A 25097-nucleotide genomic window follows, 5' to 3' on the forward strand; every position below is an offset into this window, starting at 1 on the left:
TTGCGCCAAACCTAAATATGTTTGATTAATTAAGGTACAGCTTTTGGTAATTTTTCCTGCATTCTAAATTCTTTTTAAAACCAAATTTGCGTATTATATATATTTGCCCATGTTTCTGTTATTGAACATCTATAGTCAAGTAGGAGATAACTCGTTTATGGTAAAATAAACAAGGCTATTGTCAAGCAATATGGTCCCCTACTGGCTTCACCATTGTCAGAAATTCCACCATTTTCAGATTTTTTTTTGATTTTTTTTTTTTTTTTGGTTGCCATAGCAACCACAATTATTGACGTAGGAACAAAATGAACTGACGTGCATAATGTCCATATTGCCATCTATCCATGTTGCAAGTTTCATGAAAAAATATTAAGAACTTTTAAAGTTATCGCAGGATCCAGAAAAGTGTGACTGACTGACTAACAGACAGAGCGCAAACCATAAGTCCCCTCCGGTGAAAGCGGTAGGGGACAATAACGAACAATAAAAAAAACATAATTTTGGCAATGTCAGTGAATACAAACAACATATGTGTGACATAACTAACATACTTATCTTAGTAATGAAATATTGTCTGGAAACCATAAGTTTAGGTTATGTTCAAAAAGAGGTTATAACGAATCAACATTTGGTTGGTTGAAATAAAAGTATGTTAAACCTACATGGTGAAACTATTTCAAGTCAGACTGAACCTGTGACCTAGTTTTTGGCCCAGCATGGCCAATGTTCGAACTTGGCGTAGACATTATCTAGATACAACTTCTGACCAAGTTTGGGGAAGATCGAATGAAAACTACTTAAATTAGAGAGCGGAAACCATGCTGAATGTTTGAAACGCACTAGGTGACCCTGTGACCTAGTTTTTGGCCTGGCATGAGAACTACTTGAATTAGAGAGCGGACACAAAAAGTGTGACGGACGGACATACAGACAGACCGACCGGCCGACAGACAGGGCAAAAACTATATGCAGCTCGTTGGGGTATAAAAATGTGAATTGTAGAGTGTTCACAAGAATTTTTTAATTTGACCAAATGACCTAGTTTCGACCTTGCTTGAATCTGTTTTAAACCCGACCAATATATCATTTGGACAAACATTCTGAAATACATGAGAATTGGGCAATAAAAATGGCCTCTACAGTGTTTAAAAAAATATTATACAGCTCACATCGAACTACAGACGATGAATGACGAACAAAAGGTCATCAAAGATGATCACCTTAAGCATGTTGACTATCACTTCATTTATCCTGATACATGTATGTCTTGTCTTAAAAAAGGTACACCAGTACAAGTATTTTATTTTGTTATTGTCTATCTTTAATATACAATATTCTATGTGAAACGCTTAAACCCCTTTCTCCAGTTATTCTGCTTCGTTAAAAATAGCCGAGTCACACAATGATCTACAGTAATATACACATATCTGAGCTTTACTCCACTTGTCCTGGGTCCGTATTCACCAAACAATTTTTAGAACCAAGTCTCAGAAAAAAGAATATTCTTTAAATTGGAATATTCAAGAATTTCTTTAATTCGATATAAACCACCTTCATCAACATCATTCTTCGTGTAAAACATTTTGTAAATCAATAAATCACTCGTAAACGTCTGTATACATTAAAACTTTTAACATATTTTTCTTTGTCCTAAGGCTATTCAGTGTTTTTAAGTCTAAGAATGGGTTGGTGAATACGGTCCCAGATATTTTAAAAATGGTTCATTCACAAAATCCTGCACAGTTGTCCAGCTGCCTCACTTTCTCCACTTGTCCTGATGTGTGAACTTAGTCATGGGTTTGCCACTGTGTCCACATGTGCCCACTCCGACCTTGCCCTCTACAGTGTCCGGTGTTGCAAATATGCTCTTCTTTACTTTCCCTTTGTTGGTCTTGGAAAATGTCTGCAAGAAAATGGAACAAAAAAATGAAATTAATGTCAAGTTACGGTAATCCATGTAAAGCACATGATAATGTTTAATAACAGAATGACAACTAACTCTAGTGTCAATAACAGTAACTACAATAGCTTGAACAAAACTTATTTTTAAGCAAACAGTTCTTAGCATATTAGTCAAGTACCTTAGAGTTGAAGTCCAGCCACTTGTTCCTACCGGTACCATGCTAGTGCACTACCCAATAACCATACTTTAAAAGTCTTTAATAAAGCTTGATTGCATACATAGCCTAAGGCTAACTGAAACGCTCACGAGTTCATTTCCTGAGTTGAACCAGTACTTGGTATCTTTGGGGGAGATCTTACGAACAACAACAGTGTGGATCAAACCGGTTGCTAGGAAGACTCCATACCTGCTAGGCCACAGTGACACAGTACCATGCTAGTCCACTACACAGTACTTGAGAGTAGCTTGTAACCTCACGGCTGCTAGGTGTACATCACAGCCACTACCACCCAGCACCTTAGAGTTGAAGTCCAGCCACTTGTTCTTACCACACTAGTCCACTAACTTCTAGTGAATACTGTGACCTCTAGGTCAATACGTTGACACCATATCCACAAGCCCACGGGTATTCAGTCAAACCCCATACCTTAGAGTTGAAATCCAGCCACTTGTTCTTACCACCCTAATCTACTAACCACTAGTGAATACTGTGACCTCCAGGTCAATACATTGACACCACATCCACAAGCCCACGGGTATTCAATCATATCCCAGTACCTTAGAGTTGAAATCCAGCATCTTGTTCTTACCACCCTAATCCACTAACCGCTAGTGAATACTGTGACCTCCAGGTCAATACATTGACACCATATTGACAAGCCCTGGGGTATTTAGTCCAACCCAGTACCTTAGAGTTGAAGTCCAGCCACTTGTTCTTACCACCCTTATCCACTAACTGCTAGTGAAATACTGTGACCTCAAGGTCAATACATTGACACCATATTCACAAGCCCTGGGGTATTTAGTCCAACCAAGTACCTTAGAGTTGAAGTCCAGCCACTTGTTCTTACCACCCTAATCCACTAACTGCTAGTGAATAATGTGACCTCCAGGTCAATACATTGACACCATATTGACAAGCCCTGGCGTATTTAGTCAAACCCAGTACCTTAAAGTTGAAGTCCAGCCACTTGTTCTTACCACTCTAGTCCACTAATCGCTAGTGAATACTGTGACCTCCAGGTCAATACATTGACACCATATTGACAAGCCCTTGCGTATTCAGTCCAACCCAGTACCTTAGAGTTGAAGTCAATCCACTTGTTCTTCTCAGTCTCTCTCTCTTCCTCCAGGTCCTTGCGCCTCTGAGCTTTCTTCTGAGACTTCTTACGTTTGTACTCTCGCTCCAAGGCCTGCTTGTCTTTCCTGTCAGTAGACAAAGTTAAACATTTACTCCTCAGAAAGCATTTTGACCCATTTTTAGTGCCGTAAAATCACGTTTTTGTGAATAGCAAATCTATCCCTATAACGCTCATAAACGCATTTCAGCCCACTTGTAGTGCTTAAAAAAATCAAAATGACTTCAAGACTTCTTCATAGATTCAAGTTTACAAGGTTTCACTTCCGACCCTGCCATACTGATGAGCAGCAAACAGCATGCAACCTGAACAGTCTGCAAGTTACTCACAGGCTGTTCTGTTTTTATGCTGATTGCATATAGACATTTTTACTTTGCTTTTGAGTTAAGAAAGGGTTAAGCAATACATGAATTAATGGCCAAATTATAGTTTTCATACTATTTTTTTTTTTCTTCAAAAATGTTTTTCCACAACTTGTTTGCACTCTTATAATCGCCTGAATAAAAAGACTACAGCAAATTGTTTTCGGTGTGCATACAAATTGCAAAATACTATGACCCAGGATGAATGACTTCATGATAGAACAACCAAACTGTGTTTCTACTCACATGATAATTTCTTATATATTTTTTTAAATATTTTTTATCATTTCATACCTCACATGAGAGCATATAGTACACTTCGAAGACTGTTTGAAATTGACAATTATTTGATAGTGACAAGTTACGAATAAGAGCATCAAATTTAATTCTTTGAACGGCATTGATTCTTGTATTGCTACATGTAAACAACATTTAAAGACATATCCACTGTACAATCTGCAGTGGAAAAAACGTTTAGAGCATGATAAATGTTCAGTATTACCGTTTCCTCACAAATATCATAACTACAACAAAAATTTGCGTATAGACTATATCCATTCTATAGTGTAGCAACATACAACTGTCCATAATTCTGCCAAAACTTGTGTCAGCCAATATTAAATTCTTTATGATCATATTGTCAATGTCCTTCAGCTGTAAATGTTTGAGCAAAATCTAACAGGTAAGAGTGAGTGCCAAAACTTAATTAATGTTTAATAGTGGAAAAATATACAAAGGGCATAAAATCTCACAAAAATGGTCGCAGCTGGTCCTTCTTTTAAAATCATGTACACATTACGGTGATTCATCAGTGAATACAATTAGAACTGATGAAAAAGACCTTGGCCAATACTAGAAGTCTACTGGTCAGTTCTACAAGTCTACTATTCAGTACTACAAGTCTACTTGTCAGTACTACAAGTCGACGGGTCAGTACTACAAGTCTAATGGTCAGTACTACAAGTCAACTGGCCAATACTACAAGGCAACTGGTCAGTACTACAAGTCTACTGGTCAGTACTACAAGTCTACTGGTCAGTACTACAAGTCTACTGGTCAGTACTACAAGTCTACTGGTCAGTACTAAAAGTCTACTGGTCAGTACTACAAGTCTACTGGTCAGTACACACTTTGAGAGAGGTTTCTTCTGATCAGCGCTGCCTGCTGCCCCATCAAGGGCTTTCTTCTTGCCAGTGTCTACCTCCAGGGGCTTCAGAAGGGAGACCTGTAGTGGAGGACAAAGGTACGGTTATGAACAACAGTTTACATTCTGTGTAGAATGGTGCATTTTATTATTTAGTTTTGACATTTGCTCCTTTTTGGGATAAAAGTGAAATATGTGGGTATACATGTCTCACAAACATAAATTGTACCTAGATTTTTTAAGAAGGTAATTTTTTCATAAAATAATTGTAAAACTTCATATATTGATGTGGAAGACTAATCAACATTGTCTACAGGCATTAAGAAAACAAGTAACGAAAAGAATTGCAAATATGTAAATATTGGTCCTCAATAATACCCTCTGAAACATTTATTTTGACAGCTGTCCTATCATTTTGCAGTGAAGAAATTGAGAATGTCACATTTTCTCAAATCAGTTCAATATTTCTACCAAGTTAAAATCCTGCATTGCACTGTTATCATAGAGCTGGGAAAAGCAATACATTAACAATTAAGTTTGCATTCCTTTGAACTTTCACCAACCAGTCTGATATTGACCTTCAAGATAGTCTCTTGTTCACACAACATCTCATGTATATTGAAATCTGTCTGCAGTGGATGTACACAATTTCAAGGATCTCTTAATAAACTATTAAATTACAAACTAGCTGTGGTGTAATGGACAAGGTGTCCGTCTAGCGACCGGGAGGTCACGGATTCGATCCCCACTATGGGAGCATTCTATCGATTTCCCCCAAAGACACCAAGTACTGGTTCTTGGTCTAGGAAACGGACTCGAGAGCATTTCAAATCAGTAGTAAGTACTTTCAATGCAATCAAGCTAAAACAAGAGATGTGTTCGTCAGAAACACAATGCCCCCTTTTGCGCCGCTTTGAAATAATAAATTATTTTTTTTACCTTTGACCTTGAACGATGACCTTGACCTTGAACTTCCACCACTCAAAATATGCAGCTTCATGAGAACGCCGCTTTGAAATGTTTTTTTTTTACCTTTGACCTTAAAGGATGACTTTGACCATCCACCACTCACAATGTGCAGCTTCATGAGAACGCCGCTTTGAAAATCTTTTTTTTTTTTTTGACCTTTGACCTTAAAGGATGACCTTGAACTTGAACTTCCACCACTCACAATGTGCTGCTTCATGAGAACCCAGCTTTGAATTTATTTTTTTTTACCTTTGACCTTGAAGATGCCCTTGACTTTGAACTTCCACCACTCACAGTGTGCAGCTTCATGAGAACGCCGCTTTGAAAAAAAACACTTTTTTTTTTACCTTTGACCTTGAAGGATGACCTTGACCTTGAAGGATGACCTTGACCTTAAAGGATGACCTTGACCTTGAACTTCCACCACTCAAAATGTGCAGCTTCATAAGAACGCCGCTTTGAAAAAAAAATAAAAAAAATTACCATGACCTTGAAGGATGACCTTGACCTTGAAGGATGACCTTGACCTTGAAGGATGACCTTGACCTTGAACTTCCACCACTCACAATGTGCAGCGTCATAAGAATGCCGCTTTGAATTATTATTTTTTGACATTTGACCTTGAAGAATGACCTTGACCTTGAAGGATGACCTTGACCTTCAACTTCCACCACTCACAATGTGCAGCTTCATGAGAACGCCGCATTTTTTTTTACCTTTGACATTGAAGGATGACCTTGACCTTGAACTTCCACCACTCAAAATGTGCAGCTTAACGAGATACACATGCATGCCAAATATCAAGTTGCTATCTTCAGTATTGAAAAAGTTATGGCAAATGTTAAAGTTTTTGACGGACGGACAGACGCCATATATTTGACATTTGACCTTGAAGGATGACCTTGACATTCACCTTTCACCACTCAAAATGTTAAGCTCTGTGAGATGCACATGCATGACAAATATCAAGTTGCTATCTTCAATAGTGAAAAAGTTATGGCCAATATTATTATTATTATTTTATTTATATATTTTCAGACGGACGGACAGACTGACACACATACTGACATACTGACTGACTGATGGACAGTTCAACTGTTATATGCCACCCTACCGGGGGCATAAAAAATAGGTTTAAACTAAACTTAATCACAAACAGCTTTTCTTTTTCATGTCGCCATAAATGAAAGCCAATTTGGGTTCAAATTATTCTACAAGTCCTGAACATGAAGTAAGCTTTGCCTACCTCAGTAATCTCAGTGTTTCAATACTCTTCAAATGTGACAGTGCAGGCCCCGTCCTATAGTACCTACCTCAGTAACCTCAGTGTTTCCATACTCTTCAAACGTGACAGTGCAGGCCCCGTCCTATAGTACCTACCTCAGTAATCTCAGTGTTTCCATACTCTTTATATGTGACAGTGCAGGCCCCGTCCTATAGTACCTACCTCAGAAATCTCAGTGTTTCCATAGTCTTTAAATGTGACAGTGCGGGCCACGTCCTATAGTACCTACCTCAGTAATCTCAGTATTTTCATACTCTTCAAATGTGACAGTGCAGGCCCCATCCTATAGTACCTACCTTGGTAATCTCAGTGTTTCCATACTCTTCAAATGTGACAGTGCAGGCCCCGTCCTATAGTACCTACCTCAGTAACCTCAGTGTTTCCATACTCATCAAACGTGACAGTGCAGGCCCCGTTCTATAGTACCTACCTCAGTAACCTCAGTGTTTCCATACTCTTCAAACATGACAGTGCAGGCCCCGTTCTATAGTACCTACCTCAGTAACCTCAGTGTTTCCATACTCTTCAAACGTCGCAGTGCAGGCCCCATCCTATAGTACCTACCTGAGTAACCTCAGTGTTTCCATACTCTTCAAACGTGACAGTGCAGGCCCCATCCTATAGTACCTACCTCAGTAACCTCAGTGTTTCCATACTCTTCAAATGTGACAGTGCAGGCCCCATCCTATAGTACCTACCTCAGTAACCTCAGTGTTTCCATACTCTTCAAATGTGACAGTGCAGGCCCCGTCCTATAGTACCTTCCTCAGTAATCTCAGTGTTTTCATACTCTTCAAATGTGACAGTGCAGGCCCCATCCTATAGTACCTACCTCAGTAACCTCAGTGTTTCCATACTCTTCAAATGTGACAGTGCAGGCCCCGTCTTCCAATACCTCCTCCACTGTGGCTTCGTAGTACCTACATGCAAACTTGGCAGCTTAGAACCTATTGCATGTGCAGATAGTGTTGTTCGAGATTAGCCTGTGCAGTCCGCATAAGCTAATTAGGGACGACACTTTCTGCCAAGACTGGATTTTGGTGTACAAGAATATTCCTTTAAATGATAAATTCTTTCAAAGCAGAAAGTTGTGTTCTTGATTAGTCTCTGTAAGCTGCACAGACTAATCTTGGACGCCATTTTACGCACATGCATAGTGTTTTTCCCAGGCCATTTTAGCGTTGCGAAAAGCCACGCCGCCCTCCCGGATCGCCACGCTGCCCTTTTCAAAGGCAAATTTCGCCACGCGCCCTTCTTTTCAAAGGCAAATTTCGCCACGCGCCCTTATCGATAACATCTTTATTGCCTTACGATCTAACTTGGTCCGCAAAATCAGCTTCCTTGATTGTCTGTGACGCTCCGACTGTGCTTGATTTACTCGAGAGATCAACATCTAATCGACTATATTATTTGAGCAGATTTAATCTATTACAGTGCTCGATTTATAGGTAGACTGCTTCAAAGCTGTGAACTAGTCATGCATGAATAATCCCGTGTCAGTATCAATCGATAATGCCAGAGGTTATGTTACCAAGCGCACTTTTCGGTCGGCAATGTGTACTCCACGATAAAATCGTTACTTCGGAGACTTTTGATGAAAAACTCGATGTTATTCTTGTGGCAATTGTGCATTGCATGCATTATTCAGTTATATCAAAACAAACAAATTTATCTTTTATCGCTTTCGTCTTTAAGATAATTAAATCTAATTATTGAAATAATTACTGAGACGTATACTAATTTAACAAAATGCGAATCGCGTATACGATTTAACGTTGCTATGCGCACATGTCACTTACATCATTTGACATTTGAACAACATGGCGGACTATACAGAATAAAATTGCGACTCGGCAAAAATGGCTAATAACGTCGTAAACGATCGAATTAACGATGGAGATTATACATTTTGAAGGAATTATTGAAATGTCTGTGATAATCAACGATGCATAAAAATGTTTTAGACAGCAACAACATTATTTTTTTATTTGTAATCTACTTGGTGGATGTATGTCACGGAAACGAGTGTTTGCATATTGTTAGCGATCAATTTACTCGCAATGTTATTTTAAACATCTGGCAAGATTATTGTTAGATAATGGGATAAGACAAACATGGTTTCATTTATATGTTAGTGGATCTGTGTATAATCAGATTCATATGCATATATTGCTTTATTATGTTTGTCGTGCTGTACAGTTAATTGAAACAGCATGGAACTTAAATGTACATCGCAAGGTAAATATATTAATATAAATCATAGTAAGTTAAATACATCAATTACCATTAAATGTGCTTGTTTATATGTTATTTTTTCCACAACTGCTTCAGATGCGATTACATGTTGCCCCGTAATTCAGGTATTCAGGGAACGTTTTTGTCCTTTTTTGCCTAAACTGCGCGCTAAAATGCCCTTTTTGAAAGTAATGCGCCATGCCCCTTTGCCCTCCTGGGAAAAACACTACTGCATTTAGCTTTATTTCTCAGAACAAGACTTTGTAGTATCTGCATGCAAACTCAGCAGAATAGACAGAGCAGTGGCAATCCAATACTAGAGCTTTTTACAGTATTCACTAATAACGCCCTGATGCCGCCATGACGTAGCAAATTGTAAAACAAAACTTTAAGAAATATTAATTTGAAAAGAGGGTATAATTTCAGCAATTTCAATGTGGGATAATAAAAAGGGCACTTGCACAACTTTATATTAGGAAGAACAAGACTATTGTCAAGCAATATAAGTCCCCTACCATTGTCGGAAATTCCAGATTTTTTTTTAAATATATATGTTGCCATAGCAACCAAATTTTTTTATTTAGGAACAAAATGAAATGATGTGCATAATGTCCATATTGCCATCTATCCATGTTTCAAGTTTCATGAATATAATATTAAGAACTTTAGAAGTTATTGCAGGATCCAGAAAACCACCATTTTCAGCAGTATTTCTAGTCTATTTTTTGCCATAGCAACCAGAATTTTTGACGTCGGAACAAAATGAAATAAAGTGCATAATGTCCAGATTGCCATTTATCCATGTTTCAAGTTACATGAAAAAATATTAAGAACTTTAAAAGTTATCGCAAGATCCAGAAAACCACCATTTTCAGCAGTATGTCTAGTCTATTTGTTGCCATAGCAACCAGAATTTTTTACGTTGGAATGAAATGAAATGACATGCATAATGTCCATATTGTCATCAATCCATGTTTCAAGTTTCATGAAAAAATATTAAGAACTTTAAAAGTTATCGCAGGATCCAGAAAAACCACCATTTTCAGCAGTATTTCTAGTCTATTTGTTGCCATAGCAACCAGAATTTTTGACGTAGGAGCGAAATGTAATGACATGCAGAATGTCCATATTGCCATCTATCCATGTTCCAAGTTTCATGAAAAAATATTAAGAACTTTTAAAGTTATCGCAGGATCCAGAAAAGTGTGACGGACGGACGGACAGAGACAAAACCATAAGTCCCCTCCGGTGAAACCGGTAGGTGACTAACAATGCATTCAAGTATCAAGTTGAACATTGTAAAGACTAGATGTACTTCCTTAAACAAGTTTGTGCCATTGGACAGACAGACGGATGGATTTCCATGGGGACAACAGTATACCCCTCAGGGGTGGCGAAATCTCAAACAAGGGACAAAATTGTCACAAAACCAGGTTTTCATTGTGAAAAAAAATCTGATAAAGGGAGAAAACTCAAACTGAACTTTTGAAATGAACAAACAAAATTAACCCCCTTTGTAAGTTTGTTTTAAAAAAAATCTATTTTAAGTCGTGGCGACCTTGACATTGGAGATATTGACGTGATTCTTTCGTGCGACACACCGTCCCATGATGGTGAACAAATGTGCCAATTGATTTTAAAATCTCACAATGAATGACATAGTTATGGCCAGGACAAGCTCATTTATGGCCATTTTTGACCTTTGAACTCAAAGTGTGACCTTGACCTTGGAGATATCGACGTAATTATTTCGCGCGACACACCGTCCAATGATGGTGAACAAATGTGCCAAATGATTTTAAAATCTGACAATGAACGACATAGTTATGGCCCGGACAAGCTTGTTCCGCCCGCCAGCCAGCCAGCCCGCCCGCCCGCATTCGCCAATCTAATAACCAGTTTTTTCCTTCGGAAAACCTGGTTAAAAACCTGGTTAAAAACTATACTTGTCCACGGACAACCATTTAGGAAATTTAAATTGCCCGTTGCTGAACTACACTTGTCCGTTAATGTTTATATAAATTATAAACGCATTTATTGATTAATGTTAAATAGTATGGAATATATCAAAATGAGTATGATTTGCTTGTTTTGTTTATAATTGTATTTCAATGGTACATTCATTATAGCAGTATATTATAAACAATATAAAGACTTTCTCAAACTTTAAATCTTGCGAAGCTAGTGTTATTAAAACATGTGCTGAACATAAGTACATTGTAATCTTAACAAATTAAACAAGTCCAATATGTGGACCTCATCAGACTGAGGCTACGCTACTGGTAGCAATTTGATTATATAAACTGGTAACCATTGAAAATCTGTTAGCCAAGTTTCTTGAAAAGTTCTGGTGCGTTTACTTAAATCATATTTTTTATCATAATCTTTCTTAGTTTTTTGGGAGGTGGGCTGCTCAAAGCTTCGGGTTTCTGGTCCATTGTTGAAGATTAAAAAAAAAAGTTTCATCTTTACCATTAAAGTCGTCTTAAATAACAAGGTAGACCGTGTTTTATTTATTTTAGATTGATACTTTTTATTTCCGTCTGATTGTAAAAATAAAGAAACCAGTCTGTACACTGTCTAACAGTCGGGCCGAATGTTGAAAATGCGGCATGCTCCCGGTCTCTTATAGAATAAGGGAGATCACTGCGCAGGAAAGTGCACGTATTTAAGCTTGATTGCTCCGCAAATAGCACTGACAATGTAATCGCGTGTCAACATCCGGTTTTGTAAAACTTTATTACGGCTTTAATACAATGTATTTTTGTATACCTGGACGCGACTTTTAAAAAACTTGTTGTCCACGGACAACTTAATTGAAAAAAATCAGTTGCCCAGACAAGCAAATGTACGACTCGGGCAACTCGGACAGTTGATTTCGCCACCCCTGCCCCTACTTCTTTGTTGCAAGTGTAACCAACATAGTCTTTACTAATCTTTGAAAGCTGAGTTGGAGTATGCATTAATCTAATATACATAATGTTATCAGTCCATGGACAGATTAAATAAGCTTTTATTATATTAACTTGGCAAAACAAATTTATCTCTTTACCCTTTCCATTTCAGAAGCAAAGTGAAAATCATTTTAATGCCTATATGAAACAAGGGCTGTTTGTAAAACATGCATGCCCCCCATATGGGCTGTCCGTTGTAGTGGCAGCCATTGTGTGAATACGATTTTTGTCACTGTGACCTTGACCTTTGACCTAGTGACCTGAAAATCAATAGGGGTCATCTGCGGGTCACGATCAATGTACCTATGAAGTGTCATGATCCTAGGCAAAAGCGTTCTTGAGTTATCATCCGAAAATCATTTTACTATTTCGGTTCACCGTGACCTTTGACCTTGTGACCTCAAAATCAATAGGGGTCATCTGCAAGTCATGATCAATCTACCTATGAAGTTTCATGATCCTAGGCGTATGCGTTCTTGAGTTATCATCCGAAAACCATTTTACTATTTCGGGTCACCGTGACCTTGACCTTTGACCTAGTGACCTCAAAATCAATAGGGGTCATCTGCGAGTCATGATCAATCTACCCATGAAGTTTCATGATCCTAGGCGTATGCATTCTTGAGTTATCATCCGGAAATCATTTTACTATTTCGGGTCACCGTAACATTGACCTTTGACCTAGTGACCTCAAAATCAATAGGGGTCATCTGAAAGTCATGATCAATCTACCAATGAAGTTTCATGATCCTGGGCGTATGCGTTCTTGAGTTATCATTCAAAAACCATTTTACTATTTCTGGTCACCGTGACCTTGACCTTTGACCTAGTGACCTCAAAATCAATAGGGGTCATCTGCGAGTCATGATCAATGTACCTATGAAGTTTCATGATCCTAGGCCCAAGCGTTCTTGAGTTATCGTCTGACAACCACCTGGTTGACGAACCTACAGACCGACCGACCGACAGACCGACCAACCGACATGAGCAAAGCAATATACCCCCTCTTCTTCGAAGGGGGGCATAACCAGCATAAAACCAAAACAGCCTGCAAGAAACTTGCAGTCTGTTCAGGTTATATGCTGTTTCCTGCTTATCAGTATCTTAGGGTAGGAAATGAAGTCTTTAAAACTTGAATCTTGTAAGAAATGAATTTAATTTAATTTGTTTTTCTAAGGGACTGAAAATGTGTCAAAGTGCGTATATGAGAGGTAACAGGATAAAACTTCAAACGCACCCCTTATCTTCTGACCAAATTGCCAAACACTTGTCGCCTGGCTGCCAGTGCTGTGTAGCCACCCGCTTGGTTGCCGTGGCATCATGACCTGATGCATTGTCCTGACCTGCAGCAACCTCGTCAGGTGACTGCTTCTGACCAATCAGATCCGACGTGAGCTGAATGACCTCCTGTTGGCAAATACACGCAAACATGTGCAGACTTTAGTACAAGAATAGCAAGTATAGCAGTAAGAGCATTTAATTGTTAACTGTAAATGTTAAAATATTTAACACAAAAATGTCTATTTAAATAGAAGATAATTTTAAGTTGGCCTAACCATGATACAATATCCTTTCTGTTAGCCTAAATGCAGCTTCAATATGTCGCAAACATCATTTGTATCTAATTCAATCATTTTTAATAAAATACTTTTTTTAATTTAAAAGTATATCAAGGTATTTAAATAACATATCTTTGCAGACAATGTGCAGCTTTAATGCTATTAATTAATTCTTCTAAAATTCACTTCTGATCGTGAAATTTCTGCACCAGATACTTACACTGCCTGGGTGGTCGAGGACTTTACAGATAACAATTTCACTCTCATCTATAAAATACAATCTAATAGCACATTAAACATATTCAGATTATTTCCTAACCCATTTTAAAGAGATCACACAACACTTACGCCTGAAATGTGATTATGACCCTCCCAAAAATAATGACAGTTTATCTAAAAGCGCACGGAAACTTTGAACTTTTTCAGACTTCAATGTAATAACATTCACATGTAGATGTATCTAATTTGAATTTCATTTTGTATTTGTAAATATATGTTTGTATATAAAATTCCAATGTTACTCTACAAATTATATTTAAACAATCACAGTATTTTTGAAGGTTGTGTGACCACTTTATACTCCCTGGAATGAACTACATTTACTTCTGGGTGCCAGGTTAAGTGTGATCCATCAATTATTTACATCTTTTAAAACCGAAAAAGCATTATGCATGATTAAATATAAGAAATTTATCATTTTAAATATGTTCAAGATTTTAAAAGATCTAATATATATATTTTTTAAATGAAGAATCACAGTATGATCATGTGCTCACCTGGAGGTCTGTCTTGAGTTTCAGCAAATCTTCATTTTCTGGATCAAGGGTTAATGAGTCTTCAACCTGAAATAATATTAATATTCGCTTTATATCTCGATTTTACTCCTTATGAATTTTCATGCTAAGAAATTAATCAGCGAGTAAAGTTGAGACTAGTAAATACTTAAAAAAAAACAAGAGATGTGTTTGTCAGAAACACAATGCCCCCTAATGCACCGCTTTTTTTTTACCTTTGACCTTGCAGGATGATCTTGGCCTTAACCTTTCACCACTCAAAATGTGCAGCTCCATGAGATACACATGCATGCCAAATATCAAGTTGCTATGTTCAATACTTCAAAAGTTATTGCAAAACTTTACTATATTAAATTTTTAAATTTTCGACCTTTGACCTTGAAGGATGACCTTGACCTTTCACCACTCAAAATGTGCAGCTCCATGAGATACACATGCATGCCAAATATCAAGTTGCTATGTTCAATATTTCAAAAGTTATTTCAAAACTTTACTATATTAAAGTTTTAATTTTTTGACCTTTGACCTTGAAGGATGACCTTGACCTTTCACCACTCCAAATGTGCAGCTCCATGAGATACACATGCATGCTAAATATCAAGTTGCTATGTTCAATATTTCAAAAGTTATTGCAAAACTTTACTATATTAAAGTTTTAAATGTTTGACCTTTGACCTTGAAGGATGACCTTGACCTTTCACCACTCAAAATGTGCAGCTCCATGAGATACACATGCATGCCAAATATCAAGTTGTTATGTTCAATATTTCAAAAGTTATTGCAAAACTTTACTATATTGAATTTTTAAATTTTTGACCTTTGACCTTGAAGGATGACCTTGACCTTTCACCACTCAAAATGTGCAGCTCCATGAGATACACATGCATGCCAAATATCAAGTTGATATGTTCAATATTTCAAAAGTTATTGCAAAACTTTACTGTAAGGTTATAGTTTTGGGACAGAATGACAGACAGAAAGACAGACAGACAGGCCAAAAACAATATACCCCTGATCATTCAATCCGGGGGCATGAAAAGTTCAAAGACAGTTGTAAATCATAATTTCAATTCCTTCAATATGATTTTCAACACTAAATCTATGCTGTGTGAACTTTGTATGTTGTATAAACTCAGCAGTTCATTGACTACAGGATGTTCTGTTTTAAGATAGGAGAACATTGTTAACCAAAGGTGAGATTGACTATACAATAATACCTACATATTTAACTGTGTTGTGTTCTGGGCACTATCAGGGCCAAAACAGCAACTTTGGGGAAAAGGCCACAGCCTTTTTTTTCAGGGAAAAAATACACAATTTTCTGGCTTTGGGAAATGAAAAATACTGAGGTAGATAGGAAATTTAGAGAAAAATGCATGATTTTAAAGAAATTTCTGTAGGGCAAAGGGCCTTTTTGGTTAAGGGGACGAAAAAGAGGCCCCTTGCGAAGAAGTTTTTTTTGTCCCTGACTATATAGTAGGTCATATTCCGGAATACATTTAAATATAATTTATATGCAGCTGCTACCAATGAATTGATTACTTTTATAAAACATTTCCTTTTTTAAATTTTCAGAGCACCAGAAAGATGCTGAAGCATCCAAACTCTGGCAACATATGCAGACTGCTAAGAAGGTGTTGCTAAATTATTAAATGTCCTTTAATTAAGTAATTTTTTGTGAAATGTTTTGTTATTAAATATACTTATTAAACATACTTTTAAATGAATAGTTTTGTTTGTGTTATTATAACTTGATCTTCATTGCCTAAATGTGGCCCCAGTTTGGCGACAACTTTTTGAATTTGACAAATAAGTGGCAACACCCAAAGGGAACCCTGACAAGCTCAGTAACTAATATGATAGACACCCTTAAGTGGCCCACTCTTTAAAACATGCTAAACAAATTTCCATCTCATCATGCTATTTTAAGTTTTCCACCATGTATTTGAAATACAATATTTGTGTTCCTGTCCAATGTTGATCCAGACTCAGCAGCAACCATCGCTTTAGACACATACAAACCTTAAAAGACTCATATAAATGCTCATTCTACCCAAGAACAGTAATCCAAATGGTATTAATAATATCGCAACATCCAGGCACTTGCGTCAGTTAGAGTTACGTGCCCATTGACGACGGTGAAAACAAAAGCGCTGCCGCCATTTTGTTTGCATTGAGAAATAGAGCGTGATCGTTTATATTTAAACGATTATATTAAGATTTTATTTCTCAACAAGCTTACAAGTTGTTATACTTTACTGAAACAATTGAATAAGATTGAAAAAAAGCAATAGATAGATCAATTGCAAATATACAACATATACAAATTAACCATAAAGGTATTTGTCTGGGAAAACAAACACGTTGATACCTTAAATAAACATTTAACTAAATTATATGCAATATTTTTCATTTGATTTTTTGCATCAATTTTAGAATCGTGTAAGCCTTTGTATTTCGGTGTTTAATAGCCCCTTTGTTTTTCATAAACCGATTATCTCGTCTTGATCAGCTTTTGTCCAGACTTAACCACTGAGCGTATATTGAGAGTCTGTGACTTATCTAACAACATGGTGTCATAAACCACACTGGGTGGCAGATGACAGTGCCATTAAACACGATTGATGATTTCACCATGTTTTCTCTTTCTGTCATTTGGTTGAATAATTAACGCTGACATGCATACTTAACAATTGCTTTAATTAGATATGTTACATATTGTACAAATTAAAAGTCATGTCCAATATAGATTATCAGAAATTGTACACCTTTAAGATACTAGCCCCATTAATTTATAAAAAAATAAAGTATTTAATAATGATAAAATTTACATAAAAAACAAGTAATGTATTTATCGCATATTGGTTAATTAAAACGACGTCGTTCCATATTAAGATTTAATGTTACGGCAATAAACAAACGACATAAAAACAAGAAATTACGTTTGACAGTTACGGAGTCAATCATGTTTAAAAAAATATGTATATAGATGAGTGTGTTAAAAAATGTTAGATATTTGTCACTCGTACTCATAACAATGAACTGGTTTGTACAACACATGTCAGGGACAAGAAGTGATATCTAACAGGGCTTAGTACTCCAGTTTTAGTATTGGTTTCCTATATACTTACAGCTCTCTTGCATGACATTTAAAGTGATATTATGGGCATCTAACAGTTTATAGGTGTCTATCGCAACCATTGATTATTTTTGGTGTTTTCACTTCATATACATTATATATGTTAATGCAGCATCAACATACTTAAAAAATATCCCGGAAAGATAAAAATAATGCATTTGAATATCAACTGTACTTTCGTTTGACAACTGATCATGCATGTACGATGTGTACCTAAATTTAGTTTTAGTGCAGATTTGTTCATACTACACAAAGAGACAAGTTTGTTTTACGGATCATTTCGGCTTATATGACTGGGTGAGTCACGTAAAATATCGAATATAAAATGTATTTTTATAAACAACTGGTAGCAAGATAAGTCAATTTACAATCATTAGGACTGTGTACATCTTTCAGCCGTCACACATGCAGGAGGTGGAAATATCATTTGAGTAACGGCTAACTTAGAGGTTGACGTTTTTTTTACTTTATTAGATCTATTTATTTGTTTCAATTTGATTTATTAACAAAAGTAAAAGCGATAGACAATTAGTAAGTAAGTCACGTTTATTAAACCAATCATGGGTCATAATGAATGGCATGTAAATCACAATGTAAACGGATAATGTACCAACATAAAAGAAATATTATAAATGAGATCAGTATAACATAAAAAAAGCTTTACTTTGATTTTTATAAAACAACTAAGAAAGTCGTGTACCAAAATTCCCTACTTATATTACAGCTTCAGGTTATTATTATAAATTGACATAATAGAAATATATAATGTACGAAGATGAATGAACCCTAAAAAAACGACAATATTAATTACATCAACATCTATAATGATACTTTCATTATTACAGAATAAACTAATATCTGGTGTCTCAATGAGAAAGTTATGAATGTCGCCGTACTCGAACATCAGCCATTTGGTCGGGTCATTTTTCCAACATCCAGCATGCAATTTGTTCGGACATTAATTTAGTCAAATTAGTTTTATTTTCTGGTCATATCGGGCTTTCGAAGTGCAATCAAACCCTTTATAATAGTCAAAAGACATTTTAAACACCAATTTCAACACATTCAATTAACTATCAACTTCCAAAAAGGAATGAAACTAGCGAAATATCAGCAGAGCAGGGCTTTCCACAGACCATTTAACGATCCCTTGCCGGGGCGAAATCATGGTCCCCGGGGCGCTTGAAATGTTCGGATAAGTGTATTTTTCAGTAAAAAAAGTGGAGATTGTCAAAAAAATCAAGGTTTCTCTATCAGTGTATCAATATTGCCTGTTTTAAAAGAGCACTCGGTACCTACTTTCACAAGTAATTGCCATAAACACCACATGGGGTAATTGATAATTCACTGATAAGAGGATAGCATTACATTCTAGCCACATTACACAGTCATTTAAATGCTGACAAGGATGTATCAGGTAACTTTCCAGTCGTCAAACTGTGATGTTCATCGTCCAATCGGTTACGCGAATGCTTATGAGGGCGGGTCAACAATTATTTTTTATTGACGTCATTACACAGTCATTTAAATGCTGACAAGGATGTATCAGGTAACTTTCCAGTCGTCAAACTGTGATGTTCATCGTCCAATCGGTTACGCGAATGCTTATGAGGGCGGGTCAACAATTATTTTTTATTGACGTCGGGCACGAAGTAAGAGTTTATCTCAGCTTGATTAGCAAGAAGTTGTACCATTTACGTAATATAAAACCGGTAACTAGAACAGTACATTAAAGACGGTTTCGGGCATCATCATCACACCTTTTTACTGTAAACAAGTGTTACAAATGACTCATAATTAATACGAGAAATTAATTGCAAGTGGTAAACAATTAATTACTTATAGCCAGTAAGTTGTGCAAATAACTCCCGGTTACAATTATGCGTCAACAATTTAATTCCAGTACATGTATATTTCATCATGTCCATTTATAGAACTGATTCACCTCGTTTTTCTGACATTTATTCGACACGTAATTGCTTTAACAAATTTTCGTTGAATTAATTATGCACACTTGTAAATGTCTCGTCCGATAATCGATATTTAGAAGACTGATGATGGCAACCGGCCATAATCCTTGTGGACAACGTAAATTTCATGCATAATGCCGTCAAAACATTTATTGGACTCGTAAAGTGTTTAAACAAATTATCGTTTAACGCAACTGATAATATTTGTTGAAATCTCAAATGGGAATAATTAAATTTGAAATCCGAAACCCATTCCCGTAAGTCGATATTAACGCGTTTTTAATCCGAAACACACTTCTGAATGTAAATGTTACTGCAACGTTAAAATATTCTGATTCAAATTAGCAGTGCGCATTTATTTTATGTCGAATCTTTTTCTCAATTAAAAAGAGCGCGAAAATTATGCAGCATGTACAATGTCGCGTCATTTGCATAGAAGCACGCGTGTATCGTTTTAACAAGCACACAACCTGTCAGGGGATTGACGCATGTTCAGAGGCAATATTTCATAAAATCTATAAATAGTCACTTAAAATTTATTTGATACCAGAGCTCCAAATAAGGGTCGTATTTTCGTAATTACGAATTATTTTCAAGTCCGTTACGTATTTATTTTAAAATCTTGTCGTACCATTAAGAATTAGAAAATCAAGTTACGAGTATTATTTTTACATCGGTTCGTATCGATTTTTATTGAGTTCTTTTTGCGTATTAAAGATCTTTTCGCAGCTTATATAGAATCATAAGAATGGTTATCGGGTTTGTTTAAAGAAGCGCATTTTTTCCAAAAAAGCGGCGTGTACAGTCTATCTGTCAAAAAACAATGGCGGCGACCAGAGAGCGTCCTAAAAAACTGCAAAGCGTGCAAAAACACGCTTTTAACATATTGTACGCAAAGTGAGCCGAAGTTGAATGTTAAGAAAGACATTATAGAAAAGATCTTATAAGACATTGTACATGTATGTTCAGTTGCCGACACAGTCGGAAAAGCTAAAAAAAAGCGACACAACAGGTCCAAACTTTAAAAAAAACAACATTGAACGAGTGGAAGGGACAATTCCCGTGGCTAATCGTTGAAAAGATTGAAGAGGAGACCTGTTTTAATTGTGAAATATGAAAAAATTCATCGAAGGCATGCAATCTAAGAACAGTTTGGGCATATGAAAAATAAAATTGTATCATACTGAATAGACACTGTTGAACTCGTATAAATAAAGTTGCTAGTATGTTTATTTTGGTTTTATGCATGAAAATAACCATTATTATTTATTTTTTGGTCATTTAGAAAAGTTAAGAATTATTTTCCAAAACTTAGTCAGGGAATAATCTAGAATTTACTACAAAATTAATGAGCCCAACTTGAAAAAGAATGGGTCCCAAATTTTGAAAGTTACCAAGTAGTGAAGAACATTTAAGTGACACTAGATCAATAACTATATTTTGCATTAAACTTTTAATAATCTCTAAAACAGTGAATTTTGAAACCAAAAAACTAATTCAGGATTATCACTATCTTGTGTGCCTTCACATAGGCTATAAGGGTCTGTTACATGAATGTACATGTAACCTGTTACAAAATTTCAACTTTATTCAAGTCAATGATAATATTATTATTAACATCCGAATTGCAAGCCTGATAATATTATTGTTAACGTCCGAATTGCGAGCCGTTGACCTACTGTTATTTAAGTTTAGAGTTGTTTGTTTTTGATCTAGCTTCAACACCTTATTTCGGAGGCATTATTTCTGTATTATTTATGACTTAGTTACAAAAAGTTAAAGTAGGCCTTCATCCGGGGACTCTAAAATATATATCATAACACACTCTATTTAAAAGGTCGATTCTAATTGTTTCGTATTATACAGCAGCGGCTCAACTATCAAAAGACTTGTTGCAGTCTTCAAGCCTCATTCGGTTAAACTCAGCGTTCATCGCTACACTTTTGACTCATACCCAAGATGGTTCGTACTTATCGTGATTCGCGTATGTGTTAACGGATTCGTTTCAGCAATGCGTCAAAGTGGACGCACGTATTTCAAAATTATGCGTCCATTTCGATATTTGTGCGTCATAGACGCGGGACGCGCATTTAGATTATTCCCTGCTTAGTAGTAACGTTAAGAATAAAACTTCAGAGTTAAGAATTCTTTTTGAAAATCTGGTGGTAACGTTAAGAATTTCTAAAAACCTTATCTGGAGCTCTGGATACTATAGAAAAATGTCAAGGTTTGTGTTAAAGAAATAATTGCATGCTTTTATCGTAAATATTTACCAGTAAGTGATTTATAAAACGGAATAAACGGAATTATCGGGTAATAAATAGAAACTTGAATAGTAGTAAGTATACAGTAAAAGAGACGGGTTGAAACGGATGTATTGGGGAATTGTTCGTGTCGGGATTTTACTATAAGTACGGGAAAGTTTTAAAACAAACAATATAAAAAGTAAATATATTTTTAAATGACTGGGGGATTTGCTTGAAGAGTCATAGCGCACCAAATGACGTCTTTTGACGCTGTTTTTCTTTGAGTTATAACGCACCACTGAACGTGAATTGACATGTTAATTTAAAAAAAATCAATGTCGAGAGGGGACACCCCTCCCAAACCACCCCTATCATCCCAAGGGCGCCTGACAAAAATCTTGTGGATAGCACTGCACTGTCTGCAGCAGAGGTAGCTCAATCAGCGTAGTTAATCGACCGTATCTAGGACATTATTTTCATCGTTAAATTTAAGCAGTCATTGAAATTCAGATTTAAAGCTACAAGCAAGTCGGGCTAGTACTATGGGAATTTGAACAAGCCCGAGTCAGTTTTTACTAGCCCAAACATTTTTGTTAAAAATGCAGATAAACATAACATAAAATATCCAAAGAAGCATTCATTTATTCAATCTATAGAATACAATACAATTCTCTTATTAATTTCATCCTCATCCAATTTAGCTTCCTCGTCATCTGAGCCAGCCTCTTTCGGATCCTGAAATAAGAAGAAATTAATTTCACACAGGGATTTCAATCAAATCACAATTATAAATATACATAAAGTTTAGGTAAATAATTAGCAGAAATGTATCCCATATATCCATGTAAAAGAGAGCGCAAACCTGAACCACCAGAAAATATATAAGCAATTAAGTGCCAGGTTATTCTACAAAAAGCCAGTTGACAAATGCGTCAATCACAGTTACCTCAGATTCGCATTCCTCAACGATGTACTTCAATGACAACTGTTTGGCCATTACTCTCTGTGTCCCGAACGCAACGCAAAACATTTATTTTACATAATAGTAATCCGGGAACCACAAAACCATGCGCTTTATGCGCAGTAATCCAATTATCGGCTGATTGCCCAGCACGTGTGTACAGTGAGTTAAAACATAAGCGGCTGTTTATTTAAGCGGCTCAAAACTTTGTTTACAAATATTGAAAATGAAAGTGGAACTCGTTTTCTGTTTAATGAATTGTACAAGCACGCCGGGCTTGTAATATTGCAGCGATTTTCCTCCTTCTTTATAAAGTACCGATAAACGGTACTTTCCCAATCGAGCGAAAATTCCCAAATTCCCAATCGGCATCTGAAAAAATCCCAAAAGGCGTCCGAATTTTTTCTCAAAACGATGGAAGGTTTCGTAACAAAACCAAACTTTCGGCGAGCGAACAAAGAAAATCGTATAGTTGTGTGTAACCACGCGCTCGATTAATTTCGGGTTTTATTATTCAACGCGTTCAATCAATAGAGTCGTTTCTGCTTCCGGTTATTTTGTCAGGCAGCCAGCGTACTGTTTTACGTCGGTTTGTAACCTTATCGTAGTTTGAAATGAGTCATAATAGCAAATATTATGCAAAAACACTAAAAAAGAGTCAACAGGCAAGTGGATCCCGTTTACTGACGCAGTTTGGTTTCAAGATTTCAAACAATCTTTGCACGACCAATCAGAACCGTCTATCACAGGAAACATTGACAGCACTAATGATGCTGTGCAGAGAGGGATGCCAGCAACTGAGTGATGATCAAACATCAAAGATTGTTGAAATTTTCAAAAAAATGAAAGAGAGAGACATTGCTTTATAAGAGATTAAAACAACTAGTAATTGACTTTGTGTGTTCTTTATAATATTTTGTTATTTATAATATATAATAAGACCCAAACTTCACTACGCGATTTTCCCAATTTAAGGATTTCACGACTCGATTTTTCCCAATTTTGAGGTTTTCACGACTCAATTTTTCCCAATTGAACCGGTATGGGTACTTTTCCCAATTTGACAAAGAAAATCACTGTATTGGATTTCCTACAAGCCCGAAAGAAAAAATACTAGTTTTTTGCTGTCGGACTAGTGCGAATTTCGACGACTGTTTAAGAAACAATTTAATGCGTGAAATGTGACGGCTTTTGCTCTTTTTGCTTGTCGTAGGTCTTAGGACTCCTGTTTAAAACAAAAGAGATTCCTGTCCAGCGATACAACCATCATCCGAATTTCACACCTTTCCGAATACATAAACAGTTACATACATACGGTTGGAAATAAAGAAATAAAAACATACCTGTTGAAGCTGCAGCTTATACATAGAAACATTGGCCTGCAAGTCGTCACCCATGTTGACAATGTAGCACAAATATGACAAATAATAATTAAAAATACTACTGTTGTGTTTAGTTCGTCGTTCAACTTTTTTTTATTTGAGATAATACTTTGTTGTGTTTTTTAGTAAGAATAAGTCGAAATGGTCTTGGTTCAGATCGGGGAGCTACATAATGGCCGTATTCTATACATCAGCTTAAAGGGGCCGTCCAACAGATTTTGGCATGTATTGAAGCATGTCATTAAATGCTTTATACATTTGTATTGATAAATTTAAACATTTGACCTAAAAATCTCCAGTAAAAAAACAAGAATAAATTTTCCAAATTATTCAATCGTTTCGCGTCTTACGACGCTTTATAATTTGCAGGTTGTCAAAAGATGCATAAAAATTATAATGGATAATTAAGAGCATAGAAATTGGTCAGTATTACTATATCCTCAAAAAATATAACTAAAATGAAAATTTGTTCATCTGAAACAACTTTTTTTAATTTTGTCAATTTACCAAAACGTTGGACGGCCCCTTTAATGCGGATATTTTTTATATAAGTCACACAATTATAGTTAATATTCAAATGTGCTGTCTTCAAATTCAATTCAAGAAATTAAATTAAAAGCTGTAGCTAAAAGATTTAATCGAATTTGGAGTGTAGCAAGATTAATAGCATGATTACAATTGTATGGAATCCACAATACAATTTGTGTTTTCATATCAAATATATTGTGTTAATATGTCTGTATAACATTATTAAAATTCAATCAACACTATGATGGACAACATTAATTTTGTTTACAAGTACGATTTTCCATATTATGGAAGTGTTGGTGTCCATA

At 36.1% G+C, this 25097-nt stretch overlaps 1 protein-coding gene across 1 annotated transcript; it reads right to left on the bottom strand.

Annotated features, from left to right (window-relative positions):
* Nucleotides 1–453: 453 nt before the first annotated feature.
* Nucleotides 454–24390, bottom strand: LOC127857162 (survival of motor neuron-related-splicing factor 30-like). Its single transcript, XM_052393568.1, has 7 exons — nt 24223–24390; nt 14546–14611; nt 13448–13617; nt 7854–7941; nt 4754–4848; nt 3202–3328; nt 454–1903 (listed from the first exon to the last, which is right to left on the bottom strand). The coding sequence occupies exons 1-7, from the start codon at nt 24274–24276 to the stop codon at nt 1757–1759; spliced, it is 747 nt and encodes a 248-aa protein (XP_052249528.1). The 5' UTR covers nt 24277–24390; the 3' UTR covers nt 454–1756.
* Between the last annotated feature and the right edge of the window lie 707 nt (nt 24391–25097).

This window comes from Dreissena polymorpha, chromosome 14, assembly GCF_020536995.1.
Source record: "Dreissena polymorpha isolate Duluth1 chromosome 14, UMN_Dpol_1.0, whole genome shotgun sequence".
NCBI classification, from domain to species: Eukaryota; Metazoa; Mollusca; class Bivalvia; order Myida; family Dreissenidae; genus Dreissena; species Dreissena polymorpha.